At 41.4% G+C, this 24,428-nt stretch overlaps 2 protein-coding genes across 5 annotated transcripts in view; one reads left to right on the forward strand and one right to left on the reverse strand.

Annotated features, from left to right (window-relative positions):
* The window catches only part of LOC144939811 (uncharacterized), a 68,706-nt gene extending 53,569 nt beyond the window's left edge, over positions 1–15,137 (reverse strand). For 3 of the 4 annotated variants that reach the window (XM_078866732.1, XM_078866733.1, XM_078866731.1), the window contains exons 1-9: positions 14,718–14,895; positions 11,585–11,990; positions 7,447–7,485; positions 6,454–6,690; positions 5,001–5,075; positions 4,281–4,488; positions 3,323–3,401; positions 2,797–2,856; positions 1,876–2,019 (exon numbers count right to left, since the gene is read on the reverse strand). In XM_078866732.1, the coding sequence (XP_078722858.1) occupies positions 1,876–2,019; positions 2,797–2,856; positions 3,323–3,401; positions 4,281–4,488; positions 5,001–5,075; positions 6,454–6,690; positions 7,447–7,485; positions 11,585–11,977 (1,235 nt within the window). In that variant the 5' untranslated portion in view covers positions 11,978–11,990; positions 14,718–14,895. The other variant, XM_078866730.1, reaches the window with a different exon arrangement.
* Positions 15,138–20,760: 5,623 nt separating this feature from the next.
* LOC144947053 (uncharacterized) overlaps positions 20,761–24,428 on the forward strand; it is a 34,901-nt gene continuing 31,233 nt past the window's right edge. The window contains exon 1 of the mRNA XM_078876203.1: positions 20,761–21,505. The gene's annotated coding sequence lies outside the window, so the exon portion shown is untranslated. The remainder of the gene's footprint in view (positions 21,506–24,428) is intronic.

Below are 24,428 nucleotides of genomic sequence, written 5' to 3' on the forward strand. Positions count from 1 at the left end.
TGTATATTTTTACGGGGAAATTGTGACCAGTTTCTAAAAGGTAACAACTCGGAATGTAATTACTGATGATACACTGCAGTGGCTCTTAATATATAAACTTGGTTTGATAATCTCTACATCAACTCTGTGTAAAATTAGCACACCGGCCAATGTCAATACATGCAGCAGGGAGACGAATGTGGCCAGGCATACAAAGGCCCACTAACCCCTTTGGAGTGACGCACCAATTTAAACACGTTTCATAATAGCACTCACTCCAACTGTCAATTTAAGACAAAATAAGATTTTATCTTTGTTAAACTTTAATTAAATCAGTTATGCGCATATTTAGTTTAAATCAAATTACGAGTGCAAAAGAGTGTTTGAATGTGTGTGTGTGTACATGCAAAGTACGTGAGTGCATGTTGGTGTGCGCGTCCACATACATACTAATCTGTCATTTGTGAAATATTGCACTGCTACCAATTTAATGTTTGGGCAACTTTCAACTAAGGTGGCTATTACTTCATATAAAACTGCCAACTTTTAAAATGTAATTTCGTAAGTTGCTAATTCCTTTTTTGATTCATTGACAACCAGTATTGGTGTCCTAACATAACCCTTGACAGCATTATGCAAGAGACTTGGGGATCTGAAGCAGCCTGCCTTCTATCAGGGAAGTGCCATTCTGTAGCTGATAATGTGGACGAGTATAAAAATAGTAACGTGAAACATGGGCGAGTGGCAGACTGGAGGGGGGCTGATGCCCGAGTTGTTTTACACAGCCTTCAAAAATTAAAGACTCTGGCTTCAAATCCTAGGTGAGAGAGGCAGAAATAAGCTTGACACTAAAGATTCAGGGCTCCCATGTGCTGCGAGTTACACGGTCTACCTCTGGATACCAATTATCCCCAAGTTTATGTTTGCACCTGATCAATACACAGCTCTGTAACCAGAGGTAAACAGAGAAATCACTCTAGGGTGGTACGAGCATCATTAACTGTCAGTGGAATGACCTGTGGTAGGTATTGCAGCGCAGGAGGCTCGATTATTGGACAATACAACCATGAAAAAACTTACATGTAACAGACCAGTGGCCACTGGATTGAAAAACTAGCAAATTAAAGAATGACCTTGTGCTGGTGAGAGATGGGTATTATTTGTGAACATATGTTCAATAAAACACTTGCTCGAATGCTTTATCATTGCTGCATGGGTAAAAGTGGTGACAGGTTGAGTTGGAATCTGGCTTGTTCACAGGATGCAGTTTGTCTTAATATAAGAGGAAGATCTGCAATTAGCCTGGGTGTGAGTTTAACCTCTCAATGCTGGGCATCCCATGTTGTAGTTTGCATTTATTTTGCTCCGATGTTCAATGTTGAATGTGCCGTGTGTGCTTACAAGATGACATGTTCGTTTAAGGTCACTTGATAAATTAAATAGGAAACTACAGAAATATGATACTGCAACCAGTTGGAGATTTACATGGTGGGAGGCCATCAGCATGAGTGCGTGAACATCATATAACCATACAGATGTAGCATCAGATGTAGTGCAGCGATAAGGAAATCGCTACTAAGTGTCCCATCAACGTGAAAAGGGGCACAGTGCTAAGCAGTTGTACATCAATGATTGGAACAATCAACATCAAACTGTATATATATTATGCTATAAGTAGAGATTATCAAAATATAAGTAGTAAATGTATAAATGACAGGTGTATGATCTGTGTGAATGTGTGGATATTTGAGTGTCTGGGGACAGCAGGTGTATGGCATGCAGCCGAGTGTTGTTTGTGAATTATGTTCCTTATTCACTACCTGAAGAGTGTGCAAAAATACCCAAGTGTTGTGTGTACATGCATGTGTGTACTGTAAGAGGAGAATGTGCTCGTACATGCGAGTATTCGCAGTCTTGTGAAGCATCAAAGTGGTGCCCTTGGGTCCAAGAACCGCATGCTCCAAGCCAAAGTGTGTGGCTACACGGTGCGCCAACAGCCGGTGATACGATGTCATTGGGGACAGCGAGTGTATATTCGCACTGCACGCATTCAACACACAACATCAGCAACATGAATTGATATGCGAGTTCGCCGTTTAAACTGCAGCCATCCCTTATGAGGTTTATTTTAGTAATTGATCGGTAGAGATGCTGACAGTGGGGGCATCATTACAGCATGGTTCCCAATGACTAGAAAGCAAAATGAGCTTCATTGAATCAATTTGGTATTTGCAAGTGTCATATTTCTGTGCAAATATATTCAATTGAAATCCATATTCAGTTGGTAACCAGTTCAAGTGTTTGACAAGGGCAAGGACAAAATCCAAGATGCTAATTATGGAAGACGTTTTGATATGTAAAGCAGATATAAACACAAAACAAACATGGCACAAATTTATACAAACGCAAACGCATGGATATTCAAAAGATAGGCCCGAAAAACAAAACTCACAAATTCAGCCATATATGAACCTACGCATGTGGCAATGACACAATTGATAAAAATGTGTAGACCAAAATAACTGTGACTTGGCACGCAATTCGGCTTAAATTGTGATCACGCTGACACGCTCACCTCCGTAACAAGCAATCACACATCGTTTAGGCGTTCCAGTAGTCTATTACTCCTCGTTGTGAAAACCCATTCCATTACGCTGTCAGCGAGTCGGGGCCAGTTTAGTAAAACGCATTACAGGCACATTCAACAGGCCAGCACACGAAACCTCTAAGATGACCAACGGACAGTGAATTTGTATCACAGCACAAACATATATTTAATTTAAAAAACGAAGTAACGAAAGGGAAACAATAACTCACTTGCTGTCTTTTATGAACTCCAAAATATCTTGCTCCATCTTCAGCAGAAACATTCTGTCTCTACAGAGCATCATCATGGGGCAACAATGGGTTACATGAGGAATCTTGAAACCAATACGTGCCTTTTGTGACAACCTAACAAAGGCTGCCATTGGTGCAGCGCGATACCACAGGAACTCAATGACAAAGAGACTCACGGGCATTGGGATAAAGTGATGTGCAACAAATTGACACTCACAGGGGCACCAACACAATAACAGAAGGGCAAAGGTTCAGCCACATGTGGTAATTCTTGTGTTACTCATACACAGAAGCAAATATGCTGCAACCTGTCTTATAGACTGTTAGAGCAAGCTCTGTGAACATATATTCAGAATAACATAACAAGGGATTAGTGTGGCCAGTACCACTTAAAGATGATGGTCCAGGCTATTTTTTCTACGTGCATATGCAGGAGTCAAACCGAGGTTGCACATATCATTATACAGTACACTAATCACTGTTCCCACATTGCCCACAGACATACCTGGGGTTATTCTTTAAGATGTCGGTCAGAAACTCTGCCACATCAACTCCTGTAGAATCCTTCAGCTCCAGAACAGGTTCTGTTGAAACAATTTAGAGGCTTGTTAATGTAATCGTGCATTGTTCTTGCTTTGACCAATGGAATTTATAGTGTAACATATTACACAGACCTGGGGAAAATGCACATAGTGCACACTAGTAACTGGTGATTCCTGTAGGAGTCATATTTGAATCGTGGGTGATTGACGTAGGCATTTGGCAATGTTCACGGTAAAATATCCATTCCCTTTCATGGTGTTTTGAGAGGGGTAAAGGTGCCACCTAGTGCTAGTAATTTGAATTGCTACTAGAATTGCAATCACTGAAATTAAAGAGGAATTCTAGGCTGTCAAAGAATTCCCATTCATTTCAATGGCAATTCTTGCAAATGCACGGACTCTTTGAGATAGAATTTCAAGCCTCGTTAAATATTGTTAAAATCACTGTCGAGCATGTCTTTATGACACTACAGGAACATCACTGACCTCAGTTCCATGATGCCGAAAACAATACACCATTGACAGCACACTTGACAATAATTTAAGTACGTCGTCTTCGAAAAATAATCCATAAACTCACGTAGACAACCAAGACACAGCCTAGGTACATATCAAAATGATCAGCATTATTTGTTTTGGGATTCGATCTTCGATCACCATCGGCTAAACACAGCTTTAACGAGGCAGCTTGCCAAAGACAACATTTGCATGGCAAGGCAGACAGAAATTACAAACAAAATGAGGTCACCGTTAGTTATTGGCACACTGCAGCAGGTGCTCCTTTTCAGTTCAGTGAACCTGTGGGTGGCTCTAACATAGATTCAGAATATTTTTACAGGTGTGCATGATCATGTATGGACATGCACAAAGCAAAGCTTTTTACAGTTTTGCAAATGAACATTGAAGGAATATTCACGTCACCTTTAACCAGTTTGGCTTTAGGGATCAGTCCAGGACAAGGGAGGAGTCCAGAAGGCACACTGATGTTGGTGGAGGGACAGGGGGTTCCAGAGGTTTCAGGATTCCCAGGATCCGGTGCTCTTCCTGCTTTGTTCTTGCTCTTGCTTTTCTTCTTGGTCGACTCTTTGCTGCCCTCTGGTGCCTGAGGTTTCCCCTTCTGAGTTGCATCCTTTGAAATGAAAATTTTTAGTCTCCATGAGCGAAACAACATCCACGAAAATCCAACCGTTTACTACTGTGTCAAGCAAACAATGCAAGAAGTCAAGCATGAAGGTGTTTATGTAACTGTATTAAGGGTCAAAGGATACAAAAAATACATTTTAACACTTGAAAAGATGCAGTATTGGACGCATTTAAAGGTTAGATTGCTATTCACCAATTGGATTGCTCTTTTCGGTGAAAACAAATCTGAGTTTTAGTGAGACAATTGACATCAGGGCACACGTGTCGTGTTTCCTGACTCCGTCACATCAAGAATGGTTATGGGGAGAGCCCAGCTCAAAGCAGTTACGATGGTTGGACGAGGAGGCCCTTGAGCCCACTTGGGAAACTACGCTGTCAAAGTGGGCCTGCTGCAAAACCAGACAGCTCCAGCCTGCATCTCGGAGCTGACTTTGTTCCAGAACGATTACCAGTGGTCATCAAAACAAGAAGTGAGAGACACGGTTGTAAGCTGCTCACCTGCATGGGTACGACCTGCGGCATATGTCCTGCTCCCTCTGGGGGCTTCTCGACAACTGGTCCACGTGGCTTGGCCTGCCGCACGAGCAATTAAATAGACGAGGTAACCATGAGCACTTCTGATGAGCACGGTTATTTTTACATATCTGGGTGTACACGATTGCCATTATGCAAATGACCGACTCACTCAAGAACACAAAACTGTTCTGCCTCCGTAATGTTCAACAGCTGCCAGGAGAATAGTCTAAAGCCTGCCATCTGGATGGTTTGTTGTTGAAAGGTTGTGTCTTGAGATATGAATGGGTACTTAATAAATGAAAAAAATAACTGAGGTATTTAACTTCCTGCTCTGCAAAACAAATGTTTATTTTGCCACGTGCACTTTTTTTTTCAGAACAAGGAGTCAGTTTAACACCTAGGCTTTCCCGACCAATATTATTCATAATAAAGGTTTTTGGGTTAGATCGCCTAACTATAAATGTGTCGTAACCCTCCACCACCCGATACAGCCAATTATTAAGGGATTTGTCACGTAAACAAAACGCCAAATAGTGACTACTTCAGCCCATCGGTGTGTTGGAAAGTAAATCCACAACATTTACAATTTGAGTACGACATTGCGCTGGTAATTACATCCAGCATCATCGAGCGATTTACCAAAATAGTGAAGCCATCCACCTGCTTCCGGTCTTAAATAGAGCAAGATGACGTCATCACCGAACCCATCAGGTGCAGAAAATTGGCTGTGTCAGGTGGTGGAGGGTTACGACAGATTTATAAATAACACGATCCAACCCAAAAACGTTTATTATGAACAAGCAAGGAGTGTTGCATTAGATTTTTCCTTGCTTAGAAATCTTCAATCAAAAACACGATGCAAACAATCGCACAAAAATATCTCTCCTGAAAAATTATGGCTTGTTCAATTTAAAGCCAAAGTGTTTCAATACTTAAATGAGTACTGGGAAGGGACTGGACCATTGCCAAATGAGTCTCTCCATGAGACCAGCAACTGTTGACTTATCACAAAGTAGTACTTGTTAATATTCTTTGGGTCTTTCGGTAAAGTCACGTAGATAGGTTCTAAGAAAATAACAAAAAAACTACGACGTTTCGATCGCAACACAAACGGTCGTTATTCTTTTCCTGAAGACGACCGCTTGTGTTGCGATCGAAAAGTCATAGTTATTGTTATTTTATTTGAACCTATCTACGTGACTTTACCGAAAGACCCAAAGAATATGAATTCCTACAGTCACGAATACTTTAAGTCAAGATTTAGTACTTGTTAATTTTTTATGAAGCTAGGAGAGGTGCCAGGTTGAATTGATAGTTGGCCGAGATTTGAACTTGAAACCACCTAACCCGTGAGTGAAGCTTTTTTTTTATATTACCACCGCCAAAATCCAGTGGGTTACACACAAAAAAACGTCAGGCAACAAGAGCAACTTACCTTGGATTTCTTTTTCTTCTTGGATGTGGTTTCTGTTGGGCCATTGACAGCCAGAGTGAGGTTGGAAGCTAGGGGGTTGGTGGTGACCTGCAACGCTTTGACAAGGGGGCTATCTGCACCCCCTGGTGCAAGCAGGGTGGGGTGGGCACTCGGTGCCTCCGCAGAAGCCACGTTTGCAACCCCACAACAGTCAGGAGTGGCACCTTCCTCCACTTGCTGTTTTGTGAAACGAGGAGCCTACAAACAACAATTGACAGTTTTAAGGACGTGAATGAAAACTAATGGCTTTTAAAAGTAAACACATTCCTGCGGAGGGAGCTGGTAGGAACGTTGGCAAATATGCCCGACTGTGAGGTCGGGCACAAGCCGGCGTGAGTAGGTTAAACATTGAGTTTTATAAGGGCACCACGGGGTGACCAGCCCCTCCCCACCCAGCCCACCCCCCACCCAGCCCCACCCAGCCCCTCGCTCCCCTCCCAGCCCCTCCCCACCCAGCCCCTCCCTCCCCACCCAGCCCCTCACTGCACAGCGGACGGACACAATAATCCCCTGCGGGCTGGTGTAACCAGGAGGTTCCTACCAGTATGATGGCTGAGTTGTGGAATATTTTAAAATAAGGGATGAATGTGGTAACAATACCATAACATAGCCTATTTAAACAAATGATGCCATCACAGGGTTTTCAATATTAATTTCACGGAAGATACACTTTTATGATTTCCTCGAAAAAAATAGGTTATTGTATAAACAAGGAAACGGTCAACCCAAGCAGGATTCATTGGTCAGTAAACTTACCTCCAATGTCTCTTTCCAAGTGGTGGTTCTCTAATATCTTTAGAAAACAGTCACTGTGAGTTGTTTAACCAAATGGGAGTCGCACGAGGGTATGAATAATTTGGGAAGAAAAAAAGATGCTTACATCTTCTACATCTGGTTTCTCTGGGACACCAAATTCGACCAAATTAGTTTGCAATGATCACGATCACAGCTTACCTTGGATCGTTTTTTCTTTTTCTTCTTCGATTTCCCACTCTACGTACGCAAGAGACAAACCAAGTTATTTGCATCCGAACAATATTAACATCACAAAGTGTTCATTAACAAACAAAAAAACACCTGCTTCCAAAACAAGCAGCCTCAATTTTGGAATGGCAGTCCTAATGCCAAAATAACTATCCTTTAATTTAACATTCAGTCATGTGCACTCGGAAGGCCTCCGAGAGATGTGCTATGATGAGGGATGCTTGGCATGGTAATCTGGATGGCTTTGCCGACCCAACTATTTTGGAAAGTGACAGCACAAAGCCAAACAGAATCAGTCGGAGATATGCAACCCTCTCATTTTAAATGCAGTTGTTTTCATATTCTTTCTGCAAAGGCAAAAGGCATGTTTTAGTAAGAATAAATGTTGATTTGTAACGGTGTCAAATAAATGTCTCATATACTATGCCTTTGTGATATATTTTGGGGGGTTTTTTGTAAGTAAAATGTTATGTTATGCTCAGAATAAAACAAATGTTCGAAAATAATCCCAATATCATGAATTTTGGACATATGACTCGAAAATTATGCTGGGTAACTTATTTCAATGTTTTTTCACCGATGAGTTACGTTTTTTTTGGCGATATGCTTTATGCAGAGCATAGCACCTGTGCTATTTTTAGACATAATTCATAGCACAGACCAATTCATCCTGACAGGGAAGTCTTAGGAAGAAGCATTGAGAGACAGCTCCCAATATATTATCAATTGGCCTCTTTCACCCAACTCTTATATATGGTTGTGTTTTTAGCATGTGCAGGACAACATGGTTTCCCTCATATGTGGGCAATCCAAACTGGGTGTGGTTTATCTAAGTTTACTTCCAATAAATATATACAGTAATTGACTACTATATTTACCTATAAGAATGTCAGTGTGTAACGTGCGTGACGTCATACATATTGCACACGAATGGATGCAATGAATATCACATCACGGTCTGCTTTTCACTTGCAAGTTTCAGATTTACTGCAATACACCCGTCCTTGGACGGGAAATAGGCTAGTAGGTGAGGTTTGTATGAATAATAGGCTGCACTTAGAAAATGAAGATGCTTCAAATGACATTTTTCTACCACAAGTGGTAACCTGAACCTTAGGAAAATGGACATTCACTTATTCACAATGCAGAGGGGTGGCACTTGGCAAATAATAATAAGAAAATGCGGATAGCCGGAGTGGTCAATATAATATGCGTGAAAATAAAACCCAAGTGTGAAAAGATCTACAGATAAATGTGAATCACAAACTGAATTTGCCAACTGACTCGTTATGCACGGATAAACACAAACAATGCATTAATATGCCAAGTGACTCCTCTTAATCATGAAAATGTGACTGGAATACGTTTGTGCTTGTGGTAAACACTGCCAGATGAATCCTCTTATCTGCAAATAAATACAGATAATAGGATTAATTTGCTGCATAACGTCTCATTAATAATGAAATGAGAATGTATATATTGGGAGATTGGTGACAAATTCCATGACTTCTGTTACCCATAAAAAGTTGCAGGAAATAGGAAAGGTACATCCGTGCATAACAGGAATTTTAGATTGTAGACCACAGATAATACGATTCAAGAACAGGGTGAAAAATAAGAGCTGCACTGTACTTTGATTTAAGGCTTCAAAAACCCACAAAGAAAATTGGAATGTTTCAGCTCTGTTCGATATTTATCTATAGTTATATAATCACAAACACATGGTTATGCAACTGTCAGATATTAGTTGGTAATATTAAATTGCCTCGGATTGTCTTCCCTATAAACAAAAGATGCACGGACAAAATCGTTTTGGTTTAAAAAGCAGAACTCATAAAAGTACAAAAGTCGAAGATATATGATCGCACGGATAGTTAATCAATACAATCCAGAATCTAAAACAGTTGGAATATATCGCTCTTTAGAGTCAATAAATAGTAAACTGTATAGTTTGTACAAAACCGTAATTTTAAGTGTGAAAGTCTTAATGTGCATTGCAAATCATGGAACGTCAACAAAGCAAACATGACTGTTGTAAATGTGAGGAGACTTAGCAACAAACATCATTCAGGTGTGCACATCATAAACCAGATTATCCAGTTATGGATGGGCAACGTTTCTTATACCGTGTCAAATTTAATTGTGAGTTGTTCTCTTTAGTTGCATGCCAACCATAGTGTGCATTTAAGAGGCCGAGACAGTACTGAAACATCTGATTTATACAATCAGCAATGCAAATGAAACAAAAAGTGAAATATTAAAAACATGGCATATGTGCCATGCATGGGGAGTGGGCTGATAATAAATATTGTAACACACCACACAAATAGTACTCGTGTAAACATACCTGCATAAGCAATGAATTATGTTACCAATTTGGGAAATGTCAATTTGGTAATGTTTTATAGCTCAAGAGTAACCAGTGACTGGTCATAAAAATGCAACTCACAGATCTTGTCAAAATTATCATACTCTTTACACACTTTACTACCAGTGCAGTGCATATTACACATTATTCTAGAGTGAGCAGCGTAAACTGCATCCAATCACTTCAAAGAATAATTGCTTGCACAAAATGATATGGTCAGATCCCAAAACAAATTGCTCTCACTGTTGGGACCTGAGTGTCATCCACTTTGATCGGCTACGTTTTAAAATCTTTCTTTTTTAATCCTACACTTATTACATTTGGTGGTCGATGTCAAGAGATGCGACCTCCTTCAAATTATAATGCCATCTTCCTTTAATGTCTGCTTATGAATGCACAAGTCCACATAAAAGTCGAGTTTCCTCCAGGATATTGAGATATGGTTGCATTAGAAGATTAGATGCAGTATAAATCCAAATTATGTTGTGTTGTAATGCTCCAAACTGGAAAGAGATCAGTATATAAGAAACCAAACTTAACTTAAACATCCAGAATGTCTTTGGTACGAGGCTCTTAACAATTGTCTTATTTTCAATAACGGACCCAAACTGTGCATAGGACATGTGGCCTCAGTTGGCTGCGTTTAATACAATTTCTAGGAACGCTGATATAACCATACGCTTTTACAGAACCCAAGTAGCACGCTCCTGTGTTTTTATATTTATAACGACACAATATGAGAATATTGGCCTCTGTGAACTTGTTTTTGCCTTTGTGTAAGGGCAATTATGCAAGGTGTTCGGATGTTTAAGAGGTTGCTAGGCATGTGATTAAGAACCCTCTTAAAATATGTATGGCTTGTGTTTTAGTGCGGACCTAAAACCTGTCAGACAAATGTATATCTTTATTTTGCGGTGCTTAGAAAATGTGCATTTACAAAGGCCCATAATATATAGCCTACATGTGCTTTTTCAGTGAATTTGCAATCCTTGTCCATGGCGTGACATCAAGATTTCTGTATGGTGGGGCTGGATTGCTCAATACCACTGTGCCTTCAATTGCACGTTAAACACAGCTGCAATATGTGTCCAGTGTAGAGATAATCATGCTTGGAACATGGACAACATGGACAAAACGCTCTTAAGAGTAAACAAGAGTTTTTGCACTTACAATTGTTATGGAATTGGCAAATCGGTGGAGCATTTTGTTTGTTAACAGGCATTTTTATACTGAATGGTAATAGCAAGGGAACAAACAGAGAGGAAGTGCGATAGACCGATTTATTCATTAGTGCTGATGGCTGTGACTTTGAAAATGGAAGATAACCTGGCTTTATAAAGTCCCTATTAGAAACAATATACCACCAAGTTCAGTTGTATTATCTTCTGAAGCTGAAGAAAACAAGCTCTCCTTTCATAAATAACAATGTAATGAAGCACAAACAAGTAATAAAGACTACATATTACAACTAACGGTTCTCGCTTTACTAATAATTCATTTAAAACATGTATTCAACATGACAATCTGGATTAGTTGTCAGCAATTGTTTTTATCAAACATAGGGAATAAAAAAATTATATTCCAAAGCAACACCATCCTATTAAATGTGACGATCAGCCACAAGAACTGTGTTCAAGCAGGGGAACTGCCTTCTCATCACACAAGTTCAGTTCTGATTATGAATCGGACAGCTGTACTGACAGTAATAAGACAGATTCTGTATTTTTCTTCACTTGTTACCTCATTAACTTGCGTTGCTGGGGATTCTGGGATGGGCCCCTTGTCCCCAGTCTTGTCTGCAGTAGAGTCTTCATCATCACCGCCTTCCGACGCATTGCTGCCCTTTTCTGCTTCAACTGGGCTAGATGCTTCCTCGGATGGACTACTTGACCCCTCCAGCGAGCTCGTAGGCCTTTCAGAATGATCACTCAGCATTCCCGTCAGGTTATCTGGCTCCTCAAGAATGAGGCTCGCCTCCACGGATGGCATATCTGGCTGCAGAGATGGGGGGCAGGAGGCCTCCGTGATAAATGTGACGGACTCCTCCGGCAGAGTTGTTGCATCCAAACTGACTGGAGCTTCCGTACTGGGTGTTATCTTGTCTGGCATGGTCTCCGATGGACTCCCTTGCATGGTTCATTCGAGCCTGCTTTCAAGAGGGTAGACAAAAAATAATACATGTGTTTTTTACATAAAGCCAACAATGGTGCATTCTGAGTAAAATTTGAGTCAGAAATCCTGACCTGACACACACACACACAGTGCCATTTCCAGCGTAGGAACTATGGAGACAAATACACCCATTGCAATGTTCCATCGCATAGATTGCCTCGATAGCCTTTACAGAAGACAAGTGGAAATGCATTGACAACTACAGATGTAAAAGTGCCTCTTAACTTGCAATCAGGATTTCTCAGTTGAAATGGAATCTCTATATAATGCCCCAGCACTCAACTGAGGACAGATCAAGCCATTCGACAATTGCATGGGTTCTGGAATATTAGTGACGCCTTGGTTGGTTTCTTTATTAACTATATGGGGACATTGTATACTCATATTTAGATTAAAAAAGTTCTCAAGAAACAGGCTGTGAATGTTAACTCCTGCATCAGATAACTGTTAAAAATACTATGGTAATAAAATGTAATGTTTCCTTTTATATATTTTTACCATAACGTTATGGCAGACCAGGCTTGCAAAGTATTTTATCTTCATAGGCTCATAACTGGTATGGCATATTTCGTTTCATTATTTTAGGGCAGTGTTACTTCAATTGTACTCTAATCTGACACTGGATTTTGGTGAGATACCTTTTTTGCAATAAGCAGCTTTTTTCCCTATATATTAAAAATGTTGAAAACTATAGTATTATTATTTTTTGTCTACAACTACAGTACAATTTCACCAATTTGAATGGAGATTTGCCACCATTAGTTGCTCCACACAAATTTTCCAAACAATTGTTTGACAACCAGTGAGAAGCAGTTTTGTCCATGCATATAACACTTTTCACAAGTGGCTAGTAATGTTTAGTGAGCTCGGAAATAAACTATACTGTACCCAACATGGATTGCAACAGGTCTAAAGTTATAATTTCATGTGGACAAAAGCCCAATCTTGAACCTAAAAATCTGAAATTGACTTCACGTTTGTCCCAATGGTCAACTGAAACCACCTCAAAGCTTCAATAAAATGAATGCTACAATCACGCAAACCAAATGTTGGCAGCAGGAATAACCAATCCCTTCATTACTGCTCATAAGGCTGTGATGATTAATCTTTCTTGTATAGTGAATTTGTAATTCTACCAAGAACTAGGTCAATACCTTTATCTTCTTTGCATGGCAAAAAATTACAAAACATAAAACAGGATTCTCAAAACAGGCATTAAGGGTCACATGTAATTTTTCCACTGTTGAGTTAATTCAATGTTTATGTAGTACAAAAGCTTTTAAAATAACGTCATCAATATTCATAATTGTTATAAATAGAATTTAGCCCTTAATGTGATCTATAGAATTATTGTACAACGTTGAGAGACGCTATTTACATGGATAAAATGCAATTCTTCATATCAAACTATTAATTTTCCAGTGTGATTTGCCAGTTTCTCTAAATTAATTGTCAAATTACCTCAACAATTACAAATAGGACACAATTTAAAGGATCTAAAAATTAAGTTTAAATAAAGACAGTTCATTTGAGCAAATATGTAAACATAGTTTTGTCAATAACACTGCCTTAAATTCTAAGCAAACTTTTTGGGCTATGAAGGGCCACTTCCCTATGATAGTAGGAAGAGTTGGTGGAACATCAACACACGAGGCTGAATTAAAGCAGACAACAAGGATGCAGCACTCCAACAATGTGCGGGGCACACGGGAGCTAGGGGCCCCCAAGGGACACTCACTGGACTGTTGCAGACCTATGAGACTGGAGGACAATGGGATGGACCCACAGGACAAGTGAGAGCACTGGACAGGATAAGGGGATTTAGGTAACCCATGTGACTTGGGCACCAATTGACACGGGACTGGGGCATCCATGGTGTAAGGGACTCACTGGGGAACCAAGACACCACGAGGAGACGGGGTGCCAGGGAACCTATGATAATGGGAAAACCAGGGGACAGAATGACTTGAAGGGCATTCCACAGTTCTGAGACACCAAGGGGACTGCAAATTAAAAGAGAGTGTGGGGGGGGGCTCACATTGCAACACTGTAACATGTGAGACTCGGGTAGGTGAAGCTGAGTAACTCACTGAACTTTAAGCAACACGCAGGGTATGCGAAATATAGGGGCCCATTTGACTACGATTCCAGGCGGAGTAAGTGGGCCCCACACGGGACTCGCTGGGATTCAAAATTCCCATGGCACGTACGGCACTTGTAGTTCTAGAACAGGACCGATGTCCTGTAACACGGAGGCTTCTAGAGAACGTGGATCACAAGATCATTTGGCTTCTCTGCGACAGTCATCCCAGGTGAGTCGTGGAATCCCACGATTAGCGCGGTTACAGAGGACAGATCCTCCTACAGAACGATCATTTTCGGAGACAATAACCCCACCGACGAACTGGCGTGTGTGGTGATCTCGAGAGAGAAAGAGCGCAGTGGGTGGGGGGTGGGGGGGGACCCCCCCCCACGAATCTCGCCGGGAACCTGACACGCGACCCGGGCCAGGCCTCGGCCTAAAGCAGCGCCACGCAGGGGCCTACGGAGGCGCCGCGCCGGCTCCCTCACACCCCCCCCATCACAAACCCCCTTCGCCCCTCACACAACCAGCAGCGGAGACGACGAACTGAGCGAAAGCAACAAAACCAAACCCCGCACGCACAAAAACAACAGCAGCAGCAGCGAGCGCGTTACGCACAGGGCGGTGGTGGTGGCAGGCGACGCAGAGGGCGCTGAGTGGCCGTGTCGCCTCCACGTTGCTGGCCGCGCCGCCTCGGCCTCTGCCGCCATGAGCCGCCGGTTCCGCGCGGTGGAGCCTCCTCCTCCCTCCCTCCCTCTCCTCCCCTCCTCTTCCTCCTCCCCTCCTCTTCCTCTCTCCTCCTCCACCACCACCAACAACAACACAGCCCGCGCCGAAAAGTGCCGGCCCACGATTGATGTAATTACCCCCTCCACCACCACCCCCCCCCACAACGGACTGGGGAATAAAAACTTGCGGTTGTTTGGGTGGAGAGAGCCGAAGGGAGATGGGGTGGGGGATTAAAAATCAACAACTTAGTTGTTGATGATTGTGGCGGTGGGGTGGTTGTTGTATAATTTTAGAGTTGGTTGAGGAGGTGGGTGCGAGGAGGGGAGGGGTAAGAGAGAGAGAGAGCGTCGTGACGTCACGCGCGGTGAGGAAACCCCCACGGCTCTGGCCCCGCCCCCTCCGTCCCCCCCCCCCTGGCCCCGCCCCCCTGCCCCCCCCGCCGATGGTGACGCCGCCACGTGGCGCCCACATTCAAATCCGAGGGCCGGATCCACCCCATTCATTCATTTCAAGTTTACGTGTTTTTTGTTGTTGTTGTACAATGTAATGTTTCCTCGTCGTCGCTTGAAGTCATGCCAAGCACCTTTTTGGGACCCATGCGCTTAACCTGCAACAATGCGAGTTTATCACCGATGAAGCCTCGGAGAGCCTAATGAAAGTTCAAAATAGCTCACAAACACATACCTTGGGAAAGGACCCAACGCAGAAGTTCCCCTGGGTTTGGATCTTCCACAAAGCTCATGATCCACCCTAAATCGCATCCACACAAACCATGGCAGATGCGTATACCTGATGCACAAATGAGAAACTGTCCAGTGTACGACTGGTCATCCACAACATACCGTACTACATATGCCAGATCCACAACTACGAAGGAGATATCACAGCGATGATGCATTCCGCTGCTCCTGACGCGATTATCTGACTTGACCACCTGAATTGTAGTTGTTCCTCTGCATCTACATCAGCCATACTAAAGAAAATGATGCAGTGTTCTGCACTCATTTTCAGTGTGAGGGCCGCCACACATGTGAAACCATTGGGGTGTTTGACAGCAGCACGACGACGATGATGATGGGGGTGGTGTTTTCACTCGTGTGTTGTCGGGGGCCGTACTAGAAGCGTTGGGCCCCCCAAAGCGTGGGGCCCGGGGCAGTCGCCCCGATTCGCCGCACCCTAGGGACGGCTCTGGCTGTGGCAGCCTTTGCTCATTTTTCACAAAGAGATCGCCACAGATGAATGCACGGCAGCAGCAGAGTGGTGTCTAATACGCTATTAGTTACTCAATTGGTTGAGCGTTGTGTAATGTTTAACGTTTGGTCAACATTAAATGTTTCCACCAGGGGGCGAAATTGTAGCCCTAATTTACATAACGTACAACTCAATTGTAAAAAACACTAACGCCAAAGGACGCAATTCAACAACCGTATGCTTGCATTCTTCGGGACAGGATGCGCGGTTTGCTGTTTTCAACATCGTTATTATTCTAATCGAGAGTGATGGACGCATTGAGCATGGTACATTTCGTAATTTGGAATTCGAATTTAACCCGTGAGCTTTTGCGACCAATGTTACGATTCATAATTTTTTTCTGGGTTAATTCGTGTGAATACAATGCCAGCGTGTAGTACTCCCTCCTCCACCCGATACAGTTGAATAAATAAAGATGCCAAGTGAACAAACACGCTGATGTTATTGCTTCAATACACTTGTATGTTTAAGAGTAAGACACAACATTTAACAATTAGGCCCGACGTTTCGCTGGTAATTGCATCCATCATCATCAGGCGATTGCCAGAGTTGTACCCGCTGGTGGCAAAGCTTTGTAGATTTAAAAAATATATATATAGTATTCTTGGTTCCCGTGTGCTAATCATCATGTTTCCCCCATTCATATCTTCGGAAGTTGTACCGTGTTCCAGCTATGGCACTACAAAGTTATTTTGTTTTGGGTGACGTCTTTGGCCTGCGGTGAATAAAGTTGTCTCCAGTTGGAAGTAGGAGTTAGAGAAAGTTGATCCGAATTTGATAAAAACATTGGCACGTATAAATCATTTTTGTAAACATGAAAATCTCGTCGGGTGGTGGAGGGTTAATGAAAATAATTGAGGCATAAAACGATAACATGGCGTATCCCAAAAACAAATATGAATACAATAACATACAAATAACATATCTCCTCATTCACGCATCATAATACATGTCTTTAAAAAGTAACAAATTTTAATATTTGTCTTGGTCTTGTGTAGGAGACAAGAAGACCATGTTTACTCAAAACAAACAAAGCTTATTCCAGCTAAAAACAAACTGTATAAGGATAAGTATGTTTTCTATAAGTATAGTATTTTCCTACTTATATTCTTGGTTATTTCGGTAAAGTCACGTAGAAGGGAAACAATAAAATAATAAAAATATAAAACAATACAATTCTCACGACATTTCGACTGCAACACAAGCAATCATCGTCAGGTGTGAAAAACACAGCAAGATGATTGTATTGTTTTATATTTGTAATATTTTATTGTTTCCCTTCTACGTGACTTTACCGAAAGAACCAAGAATATGAATCCCTGCAGTCACGAAAGCTTTAAATCAAAATGTTCCTACTTGTAATTGGAAATCCAGTGACAATTTGAGAATTTCAAATTCCAATTGAGAATTTCAAATTCCAATGGTAGCAACAAATTTATGGGAAGAACAGCTGTTGCCTTTTCACAAAGTGTCACGCATTTTTATTGAACCCAGAGTGTAATACCCCTGACGAGTTAAATCCTTATTTCGTTTAAAGTACATTCATATGTATTTCTTACCACGGAGACCTGGAAATAAATACGTATATTTAAGTGTAATGATACAGAAGACTAATCGTTATGAAAAAAATGCAAAAAGCATGCACGTTTCTTCTGCTTGCATATGACATAGTGAATAACAACTTTAAGATCTGTATCCAAGTTTCAGAGCCACGTGACGGCTTCAGGTGAGACTGAATGAATTGTTATTGTCTACATTGCATTTACAAAGTGGACAATGATTTTATAACGATTTGGTCAAGGTCTCCGTTTCCTTTGATATTCTGACACTTATGAATGTGGTGACCTTAATCTGGACACGGGTCGTGCAGATTCGATTGAGTGTGCTTCTCGGTTTCAGGGAAGGTCGGCGCCAGGTTATTCGGCATGCATACTAATCAGAAACCTTCAGTCTACACCATATGAGAGCTAATGTAGACAAGCCTCTATACGGAGGGAGACCAAGGATAAACATTGAAGGGGAGTGGGCAGGAGAGTTCGGGTAAAAAATAAAACAAGCAGCGGCCTATCGTTCACAGCAGACATAAATTTTCGTCAAGAACGATCCAAACAGTGCGTATCCAAAGCAAAAAAAAATAATCTGACTTTTTAACACCATCAGCACACACCTGATGCTGGATATTGATGTTGAATCCATTCAAGTATAGAGGAAGAAGTGCAGTTTTCACACTGCAATTGATCCACTGAGCATAATTTCTGCCTTTATGGACTGCACGTATCAGATCATTCACATGTGGAAAATATAATTATTGATGATTATTTTACCGGGTTTAGCAATTAAACATTAAATGTTCATAGGTTCCCCTCTTCTTTAGAGAGGCATAGTCCAATTATGTGCCTGTACTTCAGTCCAAGCATGAACTATAATCAACTAATGCTATGCCACTTTTAGTTAAATGGAATGTTTCCTAATGACAGTAAATACTTTTTAGTATCAAAGATTCATTCTAAACATCAAGATATACAGCTCTACTTCTAAATTGATCAAAGCATCTCAGGATAATTATTTTCAGTACTTTCGAAAATTAAAACCCATCCCATCAAGGATGCATCGGTTCCACGTGTATAATATAAACGATTAAATTCCAGTGACTATTCAATTGAAGTTGTTTTCATTTGTATGTCCAGTTCGTTTTCCCCACCAGCGAATGCTTACGATGTATATTGCTGGAAAGTATAATGTTATAGTGTTGAAAATAGGTATGCTGATGCAGACTATTATACGTCTGTCTGGACGAACGAGATTAATTGTGGCATCAAAAGACTATGATGGCGTTGGCTTGGGGACACCTTCATGGAGCAGTAGTGAGACCAAGGCTGATGATAATGCTGAATTGGAAATCTGGACCATGGGTGGAGAGTGAACACTAGAGTGTTGAAAATCATGCATATGTCCTTTATTTCCAAAAAAAAAATGTACCATCTGCTGCTGGCTCACGCTATCACTTGTTCCCTTGCGCAGCTACAAGCCATCAAATTCCAGTATAGAATGAATGACTTTATTTCTATTTTGCCCACTTCATCATCTGTGTTAACACAATTTGTGTTACCTCTCTTATCTATGGAGTTGCAACTCCAGATATAAAACAGTACATATACGGTATATAAACCAACTGTCATTGTTCAACCAATTACAAATTTGACGTCTTTGTTCATATCGATTGGAAGGTGATTTCACATCGTCAACAGGTTAAAACGAGTAACAGTATCTGGCCTGTGAATTGTGGGAGTGGACATGCCCTCCCGTCGTGTTCTTTTGATGTCATATTACGATAGATTACATGAAAAAATGTGTATTCTATTGTAATATGATGGTATGATCCCATGCTGATCATGCACAGCATGTAACCAAGTTCTTCACAATAGGTACCCAAATATTCATCAAATGAATGAATATGCAGTGATTACCCTCAGGGAATATCTAAAGTATATAAATATAAAGTAAATTTGGGGTAAACGGAAAAATATTTAAACTCACTTTTTTGAATCTCACATTTGAATAACAGCTCTTCTACCTTGTAAAAATAAAACCACAGTCTTGAAATAAACGATTTAAAAATTCGATCGACGAGCTCCTTTTTAAAAAGCATGTCACATATGATTTGGTAAGTAAGGGTGGTGCTACTGGAAAGTAGGGAGTGTCAGTCTTACCAGATCTTGTGGATGCGGGGGGGGGTCTAAGGGGGTGGAACCTATTCAGGATTCACCAACCAACAAAACCCTCTATATTTTGATAAATGCACACTCTAGATTAAAACATATATAGGCTAAATAAGACACAGAGACGCCCCCTCCCCCAATTGTGTTGGTTATATACCATGTTTATGCACGACTGCCATTCGGAGTTTGACCATGTCGAGTTGATTTGAATTGCTTGGTTCATGTGTGTTTTTTTAATATTGTAACCAGGTTTGTATTGTGTAGCGTGTCCTTATCGAAAATGAACATTTATTGCCTCATCGGTTTTACCCGTGCCAAAATAAAACCTAAACCATAAACATAAACCAATTATAATAGACGATTAAATAAATGATAATTATAATGCAATGCAATTTTTTTCACATTGTATACAATAATGTTTATTCCAGTTTAATATATTTCATGCTCATAGAGTGACAGCATTAATCACATCCAGATTTCATTTATTCTCAGCAAACTTAAAAAAAAAAGCATTTGTTGCAAACATTTGTCAAATTCAGTGAAAATTTGAACAAAATCAATTAAAAGGGGTCTGTCGGGAGTGATATAATTATATCCACTCTGAATAAGGGACATTGTCCAATATGTCAGCCAATTATATTGTGTTCAATTTATGGCTTTATGAATGATGAACGGACGAGTGGAAAATACATCGAAAAACCAGTTTACTAAATTTAAATTCGAAAGAATATATACATAGCGTCTTACCTTTATATTTCCCTAAAAATACAATTTTTAAAAACCCACTCTAGATCAGCAGGTGAATACTCTGATCTTACAACATTGAAGGAAGCGGTGACCTCATCCCAACCGCCTCCCCCACCCATCCCTGTCCAAGGGCTGCCCCAACCCTCACTGCCACCACCCACCCACCCCACGAGAGGAATCACGGCCACGCATGCGCATCGAGTGGCGCGTGGCGCTGTCTGGCACTCGGGTCCTGAAGCTGGAGTGAGCAAGGACAAGGGAGCGCAGAACTGGGGCCTGGAGGGCGTTATAACAACCACCCCCCACGCTCCATCCACCTCCCCTCTGTGTCTGAGTCTTGTGTCTCTCTCCCTTCTGTCTGAGCCATGTGCCTCCGGGTTGAGCGTGGTGGTGCCTCCATTCCGGTTGTGTTTCGTGTCTCCTTTCAGCGTGAGCTTTGTGTTTCTCTTACGAGACATGTGCCTCCTGTTTAGCCATGCGTCTTCACTGCTGTATGAGCTCTTGTCTTCCTGTATGGACCCTGTCTCTTCTTTTCCTTTGAGCCCTGCGTCTCCCTGCTGTTTGAGTCCTTTGTTTCCTGTCTGATCAGTGTCGTCTAGCTGGGTCATCTGCTCTCCCTCGTTGTTTGAGTCCTGTGTTTATTGTCTCGAGTCCCCTATTTCCCTTTCTGACTGAACCATGTCACTCCTGTCCGAGTTCGTCTCGTTTCCACCTGTCTGAGCATCACGTCTCCTCCTTTGAGTTCTCCATCTCCCTCCTGTTTGAGAACTGGATTTACCTTCTGTCTGAATCCTCCTGTTTGTTTAACGAGTCGTCCTATTATATAATGTGTCATCTCGAGTGAGCGTCGCATGTTCTTGTGTCTCTTATCACTACCGCGATGTTTCTGCACGGACGGGGATATGGACACAAAACCTCGTGTCCACGTGAAGAAGAGGTCAACGAGTTGGAGAGAATGTGGTAAGGATGCGTTTGAGGTGTGGTCAGGAGCTTGCGATACAACTGTAACACAATGGGGCTGGTGGTTTGTTTGTATCGAGATGTAGTTGAAGATGGATGGCGTTGTTGATGGTGGAAATTGTCGTGGTGATAACTGATTTTCGAAGTAGGGTTAAGACCGAGATGTGAATGATAATGTGGATAATTTGGGTCTAACATTGACATGGTACTGAACCGAAATAAGGTCGTGTGATATGGATGGTCTCGTGACTACCGTATTCTTAAACGTGAAGGTTTCGCGATTTTAAAAAAACTGCTTTCATTGGGTACACCATGGTTTGAATAAAAAAAACGTTGGTTGAAACCTAAAGCTCATGAAAAATGCAATTGATTTGGTGCATTTAATATTATCTCTTGAATTACCAGGCCCACTGGTTATTGATTTTGTTGTGATTAGTTCCTTCCGACCTGCTGTTTCTAATTTATAATACGGCTATCTCTGCTTAATCGCAACATTTAATAGTGCTGCTGCTTAGCATGGCGATTGTGGTTTGCACACCGCAGGGAGTTTGCATGTTTGCCTGATGCTGTCGGTCGATACAAACCAAAGGCTCTACTTTGCATCAAAATTCAACAACCCAAGCATTCACAAGGATCCTTTGATATGCCTAACGCTCAGGGGAACACACAAAGTGTTTAGGCTGAGAGTGTCGATTGTAAATCTACCACAGCCATGCGGGCTTCTTGTGGAACTATTTGTTTTACTGTTAAAAACAATTATCTCCATTTCAGCCAAGCTGAGGCACGGCAATAAAACGTTTCCAAAATGGAATTCGTAAACTAATAATGCCAAAAAAAATCCTACACTCAATACTCGCAAGACTCTTGTGCATCAAGGTCATGCGTTGGAATGTTTGGCCAAATCCATTGAGTGTTCGAGTGAACCGGAGAAATGAGATGAAATGTATGTTGAGCAATACCTCGGTTTACGTCGGGGATGCGTTCCTGAAATGCGGGACGAATATCAAAACGAAGTAAATTAAAGTACTTCTTTTTTCCAAATCATCAAAATACTATACTCTTTGGTTTTTTCGGTAAAGTCACATAGGTAAAAAAATAAAATAAATGAAAACAACTAAATTAAATCACGACGTTTCGGAGGCAACACAAGCTTCCGTCTTCAGGTGGAACCGTCACAGCCAAAATCACTATTTACTTTATTTTTTACCTACGTGACTTTACCGAAAAAAAACAAAGAGTATGAATCCTTGCAGTCACAAAAGCTTCAAATCTAGCATCAAAATACTGTGCTTAAATAATATATTCTACTCTACAGTCCAGTTTATTTCTTTAAGCGCGATGCAAAGTCGCTCGTGATGTACACGGGCAGGTAGAAGCGAAGACTTGAAGGACGGACGACGCTGCCAGCAACGTACGTGTGGGGGTTGAGACGACGCAAATCGGGCCGTGCTGTTACGAACAATAAAGTGGCGACGTATTTTCGAAACGACGTAAAAGGGGGAGACGTAAATCGGGGGTTTTGCCGTATTCGAGGAAGCGACACTCTGCACTGCCATCTCCTGGCCACCTCAGCCCCATGTCTGCAACAATCGCTGCCAACCATCCCAAGTACATGCCAGGCTCAACCCTGCTTGTCTTTCGAGTAAATCAGGTGAGTTGGACGTTAATCGGAGGTTCGCACCTCCGATTAGCACGGTTGGCTACGTACGGCGCGAAAGAAATTCAGCATGCGATGTAGGCAATACATATTACACTTTGAATAGGTCCTGTTTTCAGTCAAGGAAGCTTTGAGTCCTACGACTTATTCAGGATGGTCCTGCCCAGGATGTCTGTCACATTTATTTCGGGGGTATTTTTTGACATGTGGGACGATACTTATGCACAGTATCCAGAGGAAACCCATGCACATGAGAAAATAACACCACATCCAAGAATGTGTTCATTGTATTGTAATGCACTATACAGTGCAGGCCACCTCGCAAGAGGGTATCTCACGTATGCAATAATGTGTGTATGATCCACCACCCCACCTCCAATTTTCTGCATTCTCGACAAGCATGTACTGGCATGTTAAGTATACTTTTCAGGCATTGTCATAACAAATACTGTACACCAACAGCCAGGATTCCCGCTATTTTCTTTATGTATGTCAGTATGTGCTCAAGCGTGAGCCTAGCTCTCATTCGTGGCTTCTTGCCAACTTACAAATTCAGTCAATAATGACACGCAAAAAGAACAAATTGGAAGTTTGTTAATGAAGATAAGGACCTCAAACAACCTCTGGCTTATCGCATTAGTTTAGCAATCTGACGGTACCGTGATTATCAACTCTTTTCATGTCATTTCAATCATTTCTTTCCTCGTAAAGGGGGGGCAAACCAAAGCAACGTGGGGCTGTCAGATAAAAGTTGCCTTGCACCCGGCTGTCTGCTTTCAGTGACAATCATGTTTTGAGCGTCTCCTGGCATGTCTCTCTTTATCCCTCGATATCAGAAATTCAGTATGCAAGGCTGCGCATCGGGTATGAGGTTGTCCTGATGTGTGCTACTTCCATTGGCATCATACAAGGACAACACAAGTACATTTTTGCCAATAACTTAATCTGATTTCCTGTTTTTTTTTCTATATAGCTGTTAAGTCAATTGTAGTTATGTTATTTCATTGAATATTTACTTGGGGTTTAATGGAATCCCAGTGATTGGATAGCTTGATATTTGGCGCTGAAAAAACTCAAAGATCTGATAGTATGTTTTTACATTTTGTATCCATTTTGTTAGATACATGAAAACATAAGACATTCACCTCATCCAGTAATAAGAGGCATGTCATTGTGAGCATGTAATATTGAAAGTTAACATCTAGGAATACAATGTTCAGATCAGTTATAAACAATTCACAGCTACTTAGAACTCTACTGGCTGAC

Source organism: Lampetra fluviatilis, chromosome 2, assembly GCF_964198595.1.
Source record: "Lampetra fluviatilis chromosome 2, kcLamFluv1.1, whole genome shotgun sequence".
Classification (NCBI taxonomy): Eukaryota; Metazoa; Chordata; class Hyperoartia; order Petromyzontiformes; family Petromyzontidae; genus Lampetra; species Lampetra fluviatilis.